The sequence below is a fragment of the Vidua macroura genome, chromosome 1 (genome assembly GCF_024509145.1).
Source record: "Vidua macroura isolate BioBank_ID:100142 chromosome 1, ASM2450914v1, whole genome shotgun sequence".
Taxonomy (NCBI): domain Eukaryota; kingdom Metazoa; phylum Chordata; class Aves; order Passeriformes; family Viduidae; genus Vidua; species Vidua macroura.
In genome coordinates, this window is record NC_071571.1 from 13515129 (window position 1) to 13533093 (window position 17965).

The window sequence follows — 17965 nt, forward strand, 5'->3', positions numbered from 1 at the left end:
TTAACATTTTCTCTTTTCCTGTTTAATTTTCCTTTAACTTGTGTAAACACCCTGTTGCAGGTGCCCTGTGCAGATCGCTGTGGGTAAGTGCTGATGGCAGTCCCTCGTTTTTGACATCTCACTTGAGAGCCCTGCACTGCTACCCAGAGAGGGCGATCCCAAAGGTGTTCAGGTGTCCTGAAGGAGTGACTGGATCACTTTGCCCCACAGATGAAGTTATGTCAACTCCAGTAAACTCTGGAAATAGCCAATTTCCACTTTTGGAACTGGTCTAAGCCAAAGCACTGTATTTGAGTGCTTCAGAAAATGTTTGAGGACTGTACTACTGCTATTGCATAGGGAACTGTGAATATCTGTTTACTGGCTGAGATTGAGAAATGCAACTTGACCAAGCCAGGAATACAGATGCACTTGTAACATCCATGTAGGAGTACTTAAATTCCAGTCTGCATTGAGTCTGGTTCAATTTCGTTCGTATTTAGCAGATAGTGCATACGAGCTGACTGCAGTACAACATTATGTTCATTTTAAACAGATCACAGAATAGGAATTTAAATGTGAACATTTATGCAGTCTGGTTTTTTCATGTTGTTTGGTTGAATAATATATAGAAATAATTGCTAAAACTTGGAACCACAAATGGCTGTGGATTGTCATAGCTTGGTAAAATCACTAGTTTCAATGTTGTTTTCTTTTTTTTGGTTTCTTTTTTCCCCCCCCAGTATGGTGTAACTAATCTCTGTACAATGTGAGTAGTCCCTTCCCTCCTAGACATCTCTTCCCTCCCAGTTCTCCCCCACCAAATCCTTGATTTATGCAAAACTTTAATAGAGTAAAAGGGCCTCAAGAGAAGACTGTTCTGATGTTTGGAGAGGGCTTTAATGAAAAGTTACATTGTTATTTCATATTTACTTACCAAATCCCGCCAGAGTAAATTCTTGCCAAACTAGTTTTATATATTTCTTGTCTGGTCTTGCTCACGTATTGTTTTGTATCAGGACCTTGTCTGACAGGAAAAGCAACCAGAGCAGTTCAGGCTATGGCAGTACTAATAGGTGGTGCAGTAAAAATGAAGTCTATCTAAAACTTCTTATGCAATATTGAGAAACTTTTAAAGGAAGTAATTAGTAGAAGCAGCTTATATATCAAAGCTATTTTTAAGTAGATTGTGCATGCTGAAATAGCACAATAGTTATTTAGAAATGGGTGTTTCTGCTATTGATTCTGTAATTGTGAAATGTTTCTTTACATTTGCCTTGGAGGTAGGAAACAGTTGTGGTAGGAAGCAAAAAAACAAGGATACATGGATATTGAAGTTGTAGTTTCAGCTTGGATGCTGTTTGTTTTGATGGATGTAGTCAGGTCACTGAGCCAGTATTGCAGTTACCAGTTTTTAATGTTTCCATTCTTCAGTAAGAAGATTAATTGTTGCAAACAAAAATGGTGAGTTGGGTGACGTATAAGGGATCAGGCTCTCTTAAAGCCCAAACTAAGCTTTCTGTCTATGATTTTGCAGTGAAGGCTGGCTTATGGTTCAATTCTAGCTTAGCTTTGAGAGGATCTCAGACTCTCAGTAGAGGAAACCTGAGTCAAGTCCTTCAGGGACTGCAAGGTGCTTCACAGCTTGGCTGCTTGATTGTGTCTTCTAAGTCTTGATCTTTGCAAATGTGTTTCAGTCTTTGGTATAGATATGAGAGGCAGAGGAGATTTTTTTAATGGGCTGGAGGATGCGGAAGGATCTTTTTATCCTTTTAATCTGAGAGCAGAGTTTGCAAAGACTTCCCTTTGTATGTATTTGTTAAGAAATGTTGAGAGATTTCTGGTGTACACAGGTGACTTTGTCCAGCCCTGTGTGTGTTAGTGGAGTATTCAAACTTACAAGTTTATCCTAATGTTTGCATTATGTACCTCTTTTGCAGAGCAGGTTTGTGTATTAAGTAGCTAACCTCTGCATGCATGACAGTGTGAATAATATAATGCCATTTTTAATTATTCCCAAATCTTTACTTTAAAAAATGTATGCTAAGTTATCTCCTGTAATATGCTACAACAGTAAGTCTGTTGTAAGAAAACCCACATACTAGAAATCCAGCTAATTGTATAATAAGTGCTTACTTAGAAGAAATGGAAGGTAATGATATTTAATACTTAGAGAAATCAGAGAAAAAAGTCTGTAATTTAATTTTTGAAATGACTAACCTAATGACTGTGAAATGTAATTCTGAAATCTGATCATCTAATGATGATGACTTGCAGCAGTATTTAAGGAGAATGTACTTACACAAACAATGAAGTAAGTTTCATAGTACCAAATATCTCCAAATTATTTGACCTATGCATATATATCATATGCAAATACATAGAGTTCTAGGATATTAAAGCCAAGATGAATATCTGTTTATGTTCTTTTGTGCAGCATGTTCTGTCAGGATTTAAATACATAGAGGACTTAGAGGAATTCTGGTAGTCCCATTTCTTACCCTGTTCCATCTTTGAGAAATCAAAATATTTTCAAGCCTTTTAGGGTGGAGGTTATTTATTTATTTATGACTGATGTTTTTAGTGTGGGTGGTTTTCTGTTCAGTTCAGGTTTGGCTTTGGTGTGATGTTTTTATTCTTTTTGTTTGTTCATTTTGTCACTTCTAGACACCATACCTAAAAAGGCTCATGCTAATTGCCATTTTTAGGAAGTCAGGAACTTTACGAGTTGATGCAATATTTTGATGGTCCTCCTGGCAGAAAATTTGTGCAGCCATACCTTCTCAGGGAAAAGCAAGGGAGCTCTTTTACTGTGAGACACTGAACAGCAGCCCGGGGCGTTGGGGGGTGTATTTGAGAAGCAGGATTATGTAGCATGATCAGGCCAGGTGTTTACTGGGCAACTTTCCCCCATTAGGAAACAAATCCTTTAAGAATAGCATGTCGAGTACTAACCAGCACTTGGGTCATATGCTGAAGACACTTTTGTGGACACAACCTTAGTCCCTATGCTTCCTTTGCTATCAAAAGTAGTAATAAAGACTGTAAAGCCAGTCTTCCCAGTTACTGCTAGACACCGGTATAAACACAAAGCCACATGCACACATTTGTATGCATATATGTGTGTGTATGTGTATCTGTGTGTATATATAATTTTTTATTTCAAATGTGGAAAGTGTTCTTAGTATAAGTTTTAGATATTCCATTTACCACCTCTAGCAAAGGACCGGTAGAAAGCATTTAGATGGTGTTTAAATGTTGGTTTGTGCCTTTTATAGCTGTTCTGTAAAACCCTCACACCTTTTACAGCTGCATGTAACCTTTTGTGCCTGTTGACCACTGTCTGGCATACTTTATTTTGAGAACAGTGTATTTTCCTTTTATGGAAGGAATATTGAGAATGTAATGTGCAGTAATATTTGGAATATGTTAGTGTCCTGTGTGTCAGTGGTGGGATTGTGACTCATTCATATCTGATAGAAGAAGGAAGACTACATATCTAGTCTGAGGCAATTTAAAAAAAGAACTTGGGCTTTACATCTCACTTCACATTTATTTACAGATATATGACCTAAATACATGTTTGATGTCAAGAATTTGTAGGACTGCGATGCTGACTATATGGTGGAATAACATTTTCCTGTTGGCAATGTGATAATCTGATACTATTTTCTTCTTCTTTATGCAGGATCCAAACTACTGGATACAAGTCCATCGACTGGAGCACGGGGATGGTGGGATTTTGGATCTGGATGACATTCTTTGTGATGTAGCTGATGACAAAGACCGTGTAAGTACACATGGCTATGAAAGCAGCGTGGCACAGTGCATCAGTGGTGTGTGTTTCCTGCATGTGTCCCAAAGTGGGAGCCAGCACAGAGATTTTAGATATTTTTTATGTAGTTTGCCTGACAGATGTGAGGAATTGATTACTGTCAGAGTTTTTCTTTTAATTGAAATCATGGGGTTTCCATCCTTTCTGGTTCTTTAACAGTTCAAATAGGAAAAGGAGGCTACAAGGATGAAAATACCTCAAATGTTGGAAAATTAATGTGCAAAAAAAAAAAAAGCATCTGTAAGTTGATGTTGTAGCTTTGTGTTACCAGTTGAATATGTGCAAAAAATCATGCTGGTTTTAAACTGTTGAGTGTTGTTTTTTTTATTTTTTTTTTTATTTTTTTTTTTTTTTTTCAAAAATAGTTTTTGGAGGAATTGCTAGTTACACAGAACTTGAGACAATAATTATACACTGCTGAGCCTTGAATGCTTTTATTCTTTTTTAAGTAGAGATTTAGATCACAGTCAACTCAGAGACCTTTTGTTTATTGGCTATTTGTTTGAAGTTATAGATACAAGTATATGTGGGTAAGAAACACTGTGGCAAACTGTAAAGTCATGTAAATGTGCCACTTTCTCTGGAAAGCTGAAGCTCTTGAAAGCATCTGACAGACTTCAGTCTGGAAACATGTTTCAGGACCACACTCCTTCACAGACAGTATCCTTAATTGCCTCTGTTGGAACAGGCACTGTCAAGGCTCCTTGAAAACTGGCCAAATGATGACTCTTAGGCTAATTTTTCAGAAATAGCTACTTCGCCTGTAGTTATTTCTTGTGACAAAACTTAATTGACATGGTTATTTCAACCAGGACTTTACAAAGAAAAATTATGTGAGGAGTCTTGGGACATGAAGACTCCTCACTGTCTGAAATGTTGGGATTACTCAAGCTGTATAGAGTAACAGTGCTGAGTTTTCAGGAATTTCTTCCATAAAAATAGTGCCCAGATAAGATTTCATGAAAAGCTAATTAAAACCTCTAGTTGGTTATCTCATATTGAAGTGCTCAGCTGTGTGATTAGTTTAGCTTTTGCTTACAGGCTTCAGGGAGGCTGGTGCAAGTTGTCACTAAATATAAATATATATATACACACACACACACACAGACTTATTTGAAAAATGCACTTCTTAGCTCCTCATGTGCTCTTCCCCGAGAAGTTAGAATCCTGGTGACTTTAAGACCTCATTCTTTGGCTGTTACCTTGCCTTACTGCCTTCAAGTGGGGTAATTCCTCACAGTGAAACTCTGTGGGTGTTTTTATGTGCATGACTAATAGCTGAAAAACTCTTGACTGCAATTGAACCAAGCAAAGTCATTATTACAATATTGTTTTTGTATAGAGATGGACAAGATACTTAGCAATTAGTAGTATTTACCTCTGCATTCACCAAGCTCATCTCTACTGATGGCACCTATGAGTTAAATTTCCTTTTTTTAAAGAACCTTGCAGCATTGATTAGGAAGGAGCAATATAAACATGCACTGTGCTATACTGGTTTATATCCTTGAATTAGTCATTCTCAGTTGACCTTCACGTTTAAATCTTTTCAAGTATTCTGGTCATTAGTCATTGTTTTTTAGTTTCCTGTAGTGTGTTTAACAGCTGACCTTCCTGGCTCCCTTTAGTTTTGGGCTGTTACTTTGCCTCCATAGCAAGTGTATCAACTGGTTTTGTGTTGATAGAGCCTAATAACACAACTCATTAATGTGAGGTTTGGAATATATCTCCAGTTAGGGATATTTTGTATCTTATCTGTACACTTAAGCATACCTTGTAAAAAAGCATTTAAACAGATGGTGTCTAAACATGTTATTAAATGATTACTGAAGTCTGTAGGATTAGCTGTGCTTAAAATCAAACATTTACCTATATCTCTCTTTTTTAAAATTGGGACAAAAATGTCTAGGATATTGGAAAGCTGAACAATTAATGTTTTAGTGTTCATTTTTACAAGGAACTTCCTTACATTCTTGAAGAGAAGTTTGTTATGTTACTTACTACCTGATATCTGTATATTTGAAATCAGTTTGCTCTTACCATGGTTCTTTAGACTTAAGGATCAGTGATAAATGTAATTTTTGTCTTTGGTGGTGCTTTTATGTATTACTGCTATAATTGTGCAGTGCCACATCAGCACAATACAAAATGCAGAGCAGCTAAGGACCACTTGTCCTCTTGATGGATTTATTGCTCTGTATAGTCAACTGCCGTAGTAAAATAAAACACTTAAGTGATGTGAAGAATATATTTACTCCTATTCCACTGTCTCCATGGAGAAAATGTTCTGTCCTATAACAAATACAAAGACCCTTAGAGCAGCTGTTCTGAATGGAATGAGAGAAGTATCTTTGATGGCGTCCTTCACATTAAAATGCAGCATGCTAGGGTTACTTTATTTAGCTTCTTCTGTCCCTATATTTTGTTATTCGCTTGTCACTTACTAAAACAGAATGGATGAGTAAGGGTTCGCCAGTTGCTTTCTGGAATAATTTGTGATGCTCAGTGTTGTTCCTCCGTAAATAGAAAAAGGAGTAAAACATGAAACAAACTACATGGAAAAACTGATTTTGCTAAGCTGTTTGTTCCTTTGTTCCTTTCTGAAACAGCTTTACTTAAGCCCTTTAACACAGTTCATTGAGAAAGGGCATAAAACACTCTAACTTAGCCAGCATAAGATATGGACATTTATATTACACATATCACTGCATGTGAAGTTGCTTGGTTAATACATTAATGGTAATAACCTTATAATCAAAAAATCAAGAAATGCTCATTTGAGTAACTTTTTTTAAGAAAATTTTTAATAATTTATTGAAATGTAATTTTTTCCAGATTTTACTATGGAAATATGGATAGTTTTCAGTGGAAACATGTCAGTGTTTTTTACATTTATATATCTCTGTGTATACATGAATACAAATGGGCAGACTTGTTACTGTTTTTGAAAAATATTTGGCTAAAGAAACAAGATCCCATTTTCAGCTAGCATTTAGTCAGCTGTCTAACCTATTTCCATTTTTTTAAAAATACAGGTTTCTTGTGCATTTAGTGATTAGACCAATATTTTAAAGATAGGTTAATAACCTTTTTGTTCAGATTTCTGTAACTTGCAAAAGTAGCCCTCTCTATGAAGACTCTCAAGAAACATATGTCATCTTGATAAGTTTCCAACTTGATGACCTCAGTTCAGTTTTTAGTAGGCAGACGTTCTCAGAAGCAAAACAAAAACAAAAACCAAAACAAACAAACAAACAAAAACAACTGCAGAAAAAGCTCAGAACCCAACCATTCTTAACTGTGTTTTCTTCAGCTAGACTGAAGCACGTAGACACTTTGGTAATTCTCACACTTTGGGTGTAATACGGAAGTGCCTATTCTGAGATCTCATAGACCCTTGTTTATCCATAAAAAAATATTGAGAAAACCGTGGTGTAATCTCATTTTAAAAAAAAGCAACCAACGAACCCAAAGTATGTGTATGAATATAACTTGCTCCCATTTGAATTCTCAGTGAACTAGTAATTTATATTTTGAACAACTTGAAAAAAGTTTTGTTTGCAATTATATGTAATTTTTTTATGAACAGAAATGCTCAGACTGTTGCTCAGTGGAAAGCTTTAGAGATCAAGATGTCTATGTTTGGTGTAGCTATAGTGCTGAAAAATCAATTTTTTCTTCCCGAGAGAACAAAAAGGATCTGCCATTAGCAGCCACTGGATGTGGTGATCAGCTGAGCAAATAGGGCTACTTTGAATCAATGTAGGTATGAACCTAATGTCAATTATTCGTAAATTCATTTGCTCCAATATACTTATTTTTTGCCAAATTAGTTTGGGATTAACAGTGTGTAAATCCTAAAGGCCTTGGCATCTTATAAATTCCTTTATCACTGATAAATTCATCACTGCTTCTTCAAAATTACCACAGTAATTTGGTATATACTTAGATTTACAGCCTGGCTTTATTTCTCTAAACTAAGGCAGGCATGGGCTTTCTTTGCTTGACTTAACATTTTCAAATATTCAGTCAGCTCTGCACCGTGCATAATTCATGCTTATGCCCACTGAGTGCAGCGATAAAAACCAGAGGAATATGGTTTGGTCCTGTCTGGAGTGAAGTCTCATGCTTCCCACAGTGTTTGTGTGTGTGGTGCTCAATCTGGCACAGGTCACTGGAAGTTCAAGGTTGATGTTGGTGCTTAGTGCTGCTTAGACAAACTTTGAACCTCCCAGAAAGACACACAAGAAGTTGCTGGTTTGAGTGGAATACTTCTGGTGAGAATGGGATGGAGATTAATTTCATAGATCTGTCCTGAAACAGAATTTGTAAACATTCATGAGTTAGAGTTAACTGTGTTAAGTAAGCAAACTGCAGCTGAAATTCAGTGAAATCAATTGTGCTTCATTTTTATCTGCTTTTAAGAGACCTACAGAGATTCTATTAATATTATTATGAAGTTTGTGTCTGCTTGCTTGAAGTGTGAAGACTTCTAGTGGGAAAAAGTCATTGGGCAGCTGCTTCACATAATGTGAATGCATATTAGGACCTTTTCCCAGTGTAGTGGAAAGGAAATGAACTTTTGGGTTTTGTGTTAAAACAGATGGTCAATTCTAAATAATACTGTTGTTTTGTTTACTTCCTCTTGGAAAGCTCTGTTGAGTTAGAGAGGCATGTGATACACAAAATGTGGTTTGGAAAGGATGACTCTATTTTGTTTGTACCAAATATTAACTGGAAAGCTACACAGAAATAAGGCTATTTTGAGCAAATGCATTATAATGTTAAGGTTAAAGGCTAGCTAGGGACTGAAGGGCTGTGATTACAATATCCTGCTGCTATTGATTCTTGCTCTCTCACTCTTATTTTTCGGGCCAGTTATGCAAGACCCCATTTTTGTAGTAAATTCAGGGTAGGCCAGTGACAGCAGGATGCTGTTAGAAAGAATGAGATTCTGGTAACCCTGTGCCTGTTCATTTACTCAGAAGTCTTAAAAAGCTTTTGAAGTCAATGAAACCTGTGCAGATAAAGTTGTGTTATCTTTAGATTTCTATCATTACATAATCAGAATACTCAAAGTAGTGTTGTTTATTCTAAATTTTGGGTGTCTCTGCCTCATTTATGCAAACTTGCAGCGGAATTTACATGTGATTTCTCTTTGATTCTGCAAGTTAAGAATTTAACCCTAAAAGCATGAGTAGAGAACAACAACTTTTTGTGCTTCTTGTTTCTGCCATTAACAGATTAACACCCTGGAGTGAATGAAGAAGCATCTTTTCCAGGGCCCATGCAGCAAATCTGACAGCAAAACCTTAAAATGCCCAAAAAAAGTACTCAGAAATATGAATCACAGTATTTACCATATCATGATTGGTATACCCTTTTCCCCCCTCAAAACCTTTTTATCAAATTGATTTCCAACTATTGCCATAATTATCTTCTGCCACACTGTGCAGCTTCTCTCTTCTTGCTCTGTGTATTCATTCCCAGTATCCCAGGAAAACAGATGACCTTGAAACAATTTGTTGTTACTCACAAGTGACTTGGCAAAACACATTTTGAGCATAAGGCATTCCTTTCTTGTAACAGCTTAAAATAACAGCTTGAGCCACCAAGCTTGGGAAAGTATTGATACTGGGAAAGAAACCCATCATATAACAATCCCATGATTATTTTCTGTTAAAAAACTTCATTTTTTTGAACAAAGGGCTCTTGATGTCATCTACTGTTTGGCAGTGGTTTTTATTTTAATTATGCTTTTAGAGATTGACATTTTGTATTACTGAAATTCTGAAAAATCGCTAAAAACAGAATGTGTCCATTTAAACCAGGTGTTTTTGCTTTAACACTATTGACTCAATGCTGGGATGGCCACATGGTGATTTTTAGGTCTGTCTTGCTGATGAATCTGAAGTAGAAAACAAAGTATTTGCACAGCCTTTATTCCCAGCTGCTATTTAATGAAAACATATTTGAAAATAACATACTCAAAATATAAATACTATCTTCAGTCAAAGAATGGAATTTAAATGCTTGTAGTGTTTCTAATAGTGAACTAAATTTTAATGCACAGTGTTTGTGGATGAGACTAATATATAATCATGTATCCATGGAAGTGAGGAAATAAAGGTCATAATACATGAATATTGGAACATGCATTTTTCAATCCCTAGGAGATATTAGATGTAACTAAATGTTATCTCCTAAGTGTAGTTCTTAGGTTTTCACCTCTTTCAGCACTTTTCTTCAAATTGTTAATCTCATCATCACCACTTATTTTTTTCTAGCTATGTGGTGACAGCATTTTCATTCATGATTTGCTGTGTATTTTTGAGATAAATTGAAATATTGCAATTCCTTTCCTGTAATGCTGAAACAGCTGTATCGATGCACTAAGAACTCCCACACAGGAGAGGACTGACATTTGTAAATCCATAAATCAGTTTCCATGGAGATCTGAAGAGCTGCAGGTAAATCTGACTTCTGAAAATTGAATATTTTGGTTAAAACTGTTCTCTGAGGAATAGCAGGCCAATGCATGAATGTGATATACTGGGGAAGATTGTGACAGTATTGTCAAGAAAGTAATATCTCACAATATTATGTCTGTATTCTCACTAGAAAGACAGACCTGAGCAACAGTGACTGAATTAGTACAAGTCAAAAAGCCACAGAATTGGCATGGAATAAGAGGAAGGGTTTTATGGATGTGTAACTGGTTAGAAGATGGAAAATAGAGCATGTATTCAATATATTTGCAATTGTTCTGAGAGAAGAGAAGGGAGATTTGAATACTGGAGTGACACATTCCATTATTGTGTGTGAAACCACGCATGGATGGTGAATGCTGGTCATGAAGAGTTGCAGAAGCATTCAGAGAGTAGACAATAACATGGTGGATACAATATCATTTTAGCAAAGGTGATGTGCTTTTGGAGAGAGACTGCTTTAACTGAATACACAAACTAATGAGTTCTGAGCTAGCTCTTGTGTTTGGGAAAATGTTTCTGATTTTGCAATAGACCTCTGGACCCAGTGGTTTATGTGCAAGGTACATAACCAGGTCTCAGAAAGCTTCTAGCAGTTTGTCCTGTCTCTGCCTCTCCCCAGTATTTTCATCCCAGTCCTGCTGCTTGGCTCATGAGGGCTCTGTCACTCTTTGGACCCCATCTCATAGCAGATTTGTTCACTCAAGTGACAGAAGACTCTTCCTTGTAAAACTGAGTATTTCTATGCTATTTCATGAATATTGTAAGTTTACCAAAGGACCTGGCAAGCTGAGGAGGAAAGGGAGGGGACTTGGCAGCTGGGAGTGGTTGAGGTATGAAGGAAGAAAAGGAAGAATGGGAACATGACTGGGCTGAGACCTTGCTTTTCAGTGGTGGCCGTGGAGCTGCTGGAGTGGTCTCAGGGGTGAGAGGGATCTCTCTGCTGTGTGTGCTGGTGGTGAGCCCTCTGCTTCCTCCAGCACCAAACCGAGCAACCGAAAATGATTTTTTAGAAATAGCAAAGAGCCCAGAGTAAATGTTAACACTGACACTGGGTACAGATTAACGTCCTCCACCAGCAATGTCTAAATGGACCAGGATCTCAGCCTTGAAAAGACGTTGTAAGAAGCAAACCGTAGCTGGCTGTAGAATCAGAGGTGGTATTGAGAAGTGGTTCTTTGTTTTTTTCAAGGCAAGCTCTGGGGCATCAAGTGAAACTGTCATAAGAGTAGCTGTCTGCAAAAGGTTTTCTAGCTTTCCTTGATCGTAATTTTCATCAGAATACCTGTGATGTTTATCAAATGTCATAGATACTTCACGAAGTTTTGGAGGATATGATTTTTCTGGAGATGTCATTTGCAAGCACATAATAATGAATTCTCTGCTTATTTTAACTCTTCAAAAAGGTGATGCTTGTAAATAATGGAAACTGGTAATTTAAGTAGGATTTCAGTTTGTGAGAAAAAGTTTCTTTAGTCTCAACTTTGGTGCAAACCACAGACTGTGTTGAAATGATGGTGGTCTCAGTGTCAAATATTAGTAACGCTGAAGGGTCAGTATGTGGCTACGGATAATGACTACTACAGTATTATAAACACATCACAATTAAGAGAGACTTTGTACTAAAAATATTTAATAATGGATTTTTTTCTATATCTTGTAATAATTACAGATTCAGTGGTTAGATATAGCTGTAGATAATATAAAGCTATGCTTTCTAATCCTTCACAGTGTAAATCTCCACAAAAAATGTGCAGTGAATCTAGAATTAGGCCATTATGGCTAAGAAATACTTAACATTCTGATAGCTTTTGGCTAATTTTAGCAATATCACTGTGTCCTAGAGGTATATTATTCATCCTACAACAAAGGAAGAAGTTGCAGGAAAGGTTGGTTATGGGGATTCATTAACACTACTCTCTTACTCCTTGATATCAGCAGATCTTAAAAGAAATGCTGTTCCAACTTCACAGATATTTCCTAACAGAGGTAGTGATACTCTTACACCAGAGGACTGACCCATATTAGAGCTTAATTATAGTAATGGATAATCCTGCAACTATAAATTATTCATATTTGCTTTGTACGCAAAGTAGCATCATGAATAAAATAAGGAAAAGCTTCCAGAAAAGACCCTGATCAATGTCCAGTTTTGTCAAAAGGTAGTTTTCTTCCTTGTCTTTCAACATGGAATGAATGATTTGTAGAGCTTGGCCCTTTGGATGTGTTTTGTTTAATGGAAATCAGTAGCAATAACTCTCGGGGCTCTACACCCTTGTAGAGTTCCTTGACTAATACCTTATGCAAGAGAAACATTCCTACCTAAACACAGTCCTGGTACAAAAGTTGCAATCTCAGCTGTCTGATAAGATTCCCACACGGTCACTAGGGTGAGAATTCATTACCCTCTTACCCATTGATACCAACAGGTCTTAAGAGACTGTTGTAACTCCATAGTTGTTTCCAAGGAAGGACAGTAAGGTTCAGAGTCAGGTACTTTATTTTCTAGTTGACTTAGAAGTTGAAGTATCTCCTAGATTTGTGGTGTGAATAGCCTTATTGACAAGGAGAGAACAGGGAATATTTAAATTAGATTAAAATAGGGTCCCTAATGCATTTAATGGGGAGGTTACTTCATGCTGAAGCTTTCTTCAGAAAGGGCCTTGGATCCAAAGAGAGGAAAATAATGCTGTCTTTTTTTGGGGGAGCTTTCACCAGTCTGACTTTTCACTTGACTTCCCAGCAGTAGCCCAGAGAGGAAGGAGTTAAGAAGATGCTTTGAACCCAAAGTCTTCTGCTTCATCCCCACACCCTGTTGGTGTACTTCCACACCCTGTTGGTGTGCAGGGAACTACCTCCCGTTCACCTTTAGCGTGCTCAGCAGGATAGTCACTACGTTTTCAGATTAGCATCACCGCTGAAGCCTGTCTGAGTTTAAACAGCAAGAAGGAGTTCTGCCTGCTCCTCAGTGACATTCAGCATTGCAGGACCATCGGCTTCTTTTATTTTTACAACCTGTTGGAAGAACTGAAACTGTTCTTCTGTGGGCTCCATTCCTTGCAGGGTGCTAGATTTACTGTAGGATTGAGGACTGTTTAATACAAGCTTGGTGGGAGCTTGATGATACTGAGTTTTTACTTTCTTGGGATGCTGTTTACTTGAAGGTAACCATACTTTGGATGAAATGGCAGACACACCTAAGAGGAAAATTACAAAGAAGTCGTCGTCTTTTTCATATGATCGCCGGAGAGATTCAGTGAAAGTTAGGAGACAGTCCAAGTCTCTTAGCTTTAAGTCTGCTACATTGGGTGCTCAGAAAAGGCAGGCACAGAAAAAGCAGGTTTGTATTTGGATATTTCTCAAAAAAAATTCTTGCCTTCTAAATTTTTGTGGAGTTTGTAAATCTTGTTGTGTTAGTATGAAGCGGAAAGCAATCTCTGCTGACTTGCAATCTGTGTTTCTGTAGGTATGTGTTTACATACAAGCATGTGTGCAAGTAAAGCTGGATTTTTTTTTTTCTGTAATATTTCTTAAGAGCTAGATAGGTTTATGGTGTTAATTTTATGCTGAGAAAAGTCTGCATCTTTTCTGCTTTTAAGATGTGATTTATAAGTTCTGTTTGGTCTCAAGGAATTGCTCCTATAGTGCAATATGTGACCTGTGAGCTTTGGTAGTGTTTGTTGTGCTGAAAAACATGATGGGTGCTGAAACTTTTGAAATTATTATTCAGATTACAGCTCTTCCACTGCTCTTCATTGTTATTATTTTTTTTTAATGTTGAAATGTACCAGACTGAGAGCTTTAGGGAGTGAAATATCTTACTTATTCCAGAACAGGTAATGCAAGTCAACAGAAGCACCTGTTCTGGTGGGACCAGTTCTTGGGTTAGAGGGCAGTTTAATGCCTTGACAATGCTGCTCTGCCGTAGTAAAAGGCTTTCATACACATAGACTTTCATATTTCTTTATATTTTGTTGCTGGGATCTAATTAAATGAAATTTCTCCAAAGAAAAGATGCAGTGTGAACTGTCGTAAATGGAATAAAAAGTGAGTCAGTTCATGAAATACCTTTGTATACTGATCCCTAAAATTTAATCTGATATGGAAGGAGTACGGGATCACTGACTGATCCATCTCTTGCTCTGCACTTGTGTGCACCTTCTTGAAAGGTTTAAATGAACTTTACAGGGAATTTTTAATTAGCTGTGTACAACATAAAATGCTTAACACTTTGCAAATAGTGTTTCTTAAAATGTTTTGAAATAGACTAGATATTCAATAGAACTAAAGTGAATTTCTTGCAAGGAAGTAGTTTTGAGACCCTGACTATTCCAACTGCATCTAAATTTTGAGGGCATATATCCATTCAGATTTAAAAGAATGTAAATTATTGTGTCTCAAACTTTGGTATGAGATTAAAGTGTAAACTTTGGTGTGTGTGTGTGGAATCATATTTGGTTTTATTACTATTTCTCTTGTTCTTGGAATGTTAAAATGTCTATTTACATAGCAAGAAATTCACTAGTAAGATATTAGAATATTCCAGCTTATTGGGATTCTTTAGTGTTAATTATAGGCAAAGCTAAAGATGTTTTTCTTAAATTGAAGTTCCAAAAGTTCAAATGAGGAAATATTTGAAGAAATCAGGAAAACCTTCAAAAGTGCTTCAAGCTCTGACAATCCTGCTGCACCCCCCACCCATTATTTGATGTGCTTTGTAGAAGTCAAAATAATATATCTCAGTTTTATGAAAATGTAAAATACTAAATGACATCTGTGAACATACAAGTTCATTGAATCTTTTGGGGAACTAGGCTACTCACATTAATTTCAGAATTTCATTTGTGGGTGCAAATCATTGAGTACCCCTGTATTTTGATTTTAACAGACCATAAGGTTCTTGAGTCCACTCATCTTTTGGATGTCTGCCATGGTTACTGTGTGACCTCTAGTGGTTAATGAAAAATATGCTCAATTACTGAATTCAGGCTGTTGCTTGAACAAGTCCTGAATGTGTACTTTTGTTGGTTTAATTATTTGATCTTCTAAGTTCTACTTTTATTGAAAAGAAAAAAACATTATCTGCTTTAGCTAAATCTTTTATGGTGTTAGTTCCAGAAAAAGTGCTCTGCTAAAAATTCGTATTGATAGAGTTGTGTGTCTGAACTCCAGTACTCATAGATGTAGAATTATGGGAGTAGTTTTAAGAGACTTTTACTACTTTGGGGTTACATTATGTTAGTGGGTGATACATCTGAAATGAAGCACACTTGACCAAGGTCCATTTTGATAACTTTTGTGTATTGGAAAGATCTAAATAAGGGCTATTCTGACTCAAGAACATCATTTTCCACTTCTAAATGCTCCAGTTAACTGTAAGAAAAGTTAATTTTTCCTATGAGCTTGGTCTTGTTTCAATCTTCAGATCATTATAATTGTGTGAGACAGAACCATTCGTACCTCCTCCCTGCCCTCCCCCTCTTCCCACAAGGGCAGCCACTTCTTTGTGTATGAGGAATGATGTTGAACACAAAGCACAACTGCATTTGTTACTGTTGAACTTTAAAAATGATGGGTTTGAAGTTACCAGAATCTGATCAGTTTTCAAGCAGCCAGTCCTAACTGTGCTCAGCACAGTGTCACTGGTGGTCACACAGACTCCTTCCAGGCCTGGGTTACTGAGTGAGCAGAAGTTCAGTTACAGCACCAGGAAAAATGATACTTAAAAATGCTTTTCTTTGTTGATTGACTTTCTTTCTAATTTTTTAAAAAACATTTTTCTAATAGATGTTTGACATCTGAGAATATTTAAAACTATGCTTTGGTCTTTGCTGTTTTAGGAGACAATAGTAGACTTTACTGCTCACAATATATGTGGTTTTACTTGGGTGGTTTCCTGGAGGAACAATACTCTGCTTCTGCTTATACAGGCAGGCAAGCCAGAATTATTTTTTAAATGTTTTGGTAGATTGATATCAATCAAAGTCTCTCAAAATCACAGTATGTTGCAAAATCTTTTTCTGCTTTTTTGGCCTGAGTATCACTGACCTCCTTTTTTTTGCAGTTTAATTTCTTATTTTTCTTTTTTGTGGTAAAATTTCATTTTGACCTCCTCCCTAATGAAAACTATTAAATTACTGGTAAAATAGTAATAAGAATCTGAGAACATTTTTAACAAAACATTTTTTACATTTTCTGAATTACACTGATGTAAGAAAATGTTAAGGCAAATTGCTGCGCATCTCTTGCTGTTCAGTGGGCTTTTTTGTTAGCTTAGCTAACTTAATAGAAATGCAAAATCATAAAGTGTTCAAACCCAACAATATCAAATGTACTATCTCATGTAGCAATGAACTTCTTTCAAGATAATCTTCCCATCAAATTGTTTATTAGTACAGATCACTTCTTTATTCTGTTGTTTTCCCTAGGCTTATCTGTTCTGAGGTAAAAAATCTGATGGTAGTTACATTCACTGGCTGCTGATATTGTCATATTGGTTGATATGGATAGAAATCACATTCCAGAAATATGTAGGCTGGTCTTCTTTGGTGTACGAGTATTATGCAACATAATGTATAAAATACTTGATAGTTTTAAGAGAAGTGGTTGTCTCTTGTTGTGTTTTGAATGAAGAACAAAGTCAGTTGCATGAAGTATAAACTACAAATAAGAAAAATTTTGAGAGCAAAATCCTTATGTGCAGGGGACCATAAAAAATAGATTCAGTTTTATTTTTAGCTGTTTTGTGAGAGCCTCTCAAGTCTTACTTCTCTTTGTCATCGCCAGCTGACTGATTACTGGGACATGGGCTGCAGCCTCAGTGGATTAATTAAGATCTGAAACTGTTTTCCTGATAACTACTTATGTGTTGCATACAGCATTTTGGAGCCTGGCAAAGTTCCATGCTCATACAAGGCTTGCACAGACTGCTGATTTGTGGTTTATTGACTAATATTCCTATTTTTCTTCCATGGAATGCTACAGAATTGAGATGACAAACTTTTTTCCCCTTTTCTTTTAAGCTCTGTAATTCCTGAACCATGTGGGGTTCACTGCCCGCTATCCCAGATGCAAGGCAATACATACAAAGAGGGTGTTGTTAGAAAATTTTCCAGTCCCTGTGTTTAAATATGACTCAATTAATACAAGTTTTCCAGATCCCTTGTTATAAGCATCTGAGAGCAGGCAAAGGCCTACGAGTTACACTTTCTGCTGTCTTATTAGGAGGAAACACTGAGGAGAAAAAGGGAAAAAACACTGGGAAGGTTGGTGATGTGAGGGAAGGGGGTTGCCCAAAAGGGTTTTCCACATCAATATGTAGTAGATGTGCCAGGACCAGGACTATTGGTGTGTGACAGGTCTGGTGAACAAAAAGCAATAGCACCAGCTACCAGCAAATGGTTTGTAATCACTAAAGATAACTAAGCAGTAAAGAAAAATTAATTCATCTCATTTAATCTTCAGATGTTATTTTTGAAAGCCATGATCTATGATTACTTTTCATCTAGTGATTTTCTTCCTATCTTTTGCAAGAGTTTGTTTTGAATTCTCTGGGGAATCTTGAATGCCTTCTTTGGGGAGAGGGAAATCAGCTTTAAGTGTGAGCCTGAGGATTTGTTGTGAAAAATTTGATCCTATTTTTTTTTAAATGAAACCAGACAAG

At 36.6% G+C, this 17965-nt stretch overlaps 1 protein-coding gene across 22 annotated transcripts in view; it reads left to right on the forward strand.

The window, feature by feature from the left end:
* PARD3 (par-3 family cell polarity regulator) overlaps nucleotides 1–17965 on the forward strand; it is a 443499-nt gene that overhangs the window by 44726 nt on the left and 380808 nt on the right. For all 22 annotated transcript variants that reach the window (XR_008436211.1, XM_053972924.1, XM_053973078.1 and 19 more), the window contains one exon: nucleotides 3668–3769. Coding sequence is in view for 16 of the 22 variants with exons in the window: in XM_053972924.1 (XP_053828899.1) it covers nucleotides 3668–3769 (102 nt within the window). In the remaining 6 variants the exon portion in view is untranslated. The remainder of the gene's footprint in view (nucleotides 1–3667; nucleotides 3770–17965) is intronic.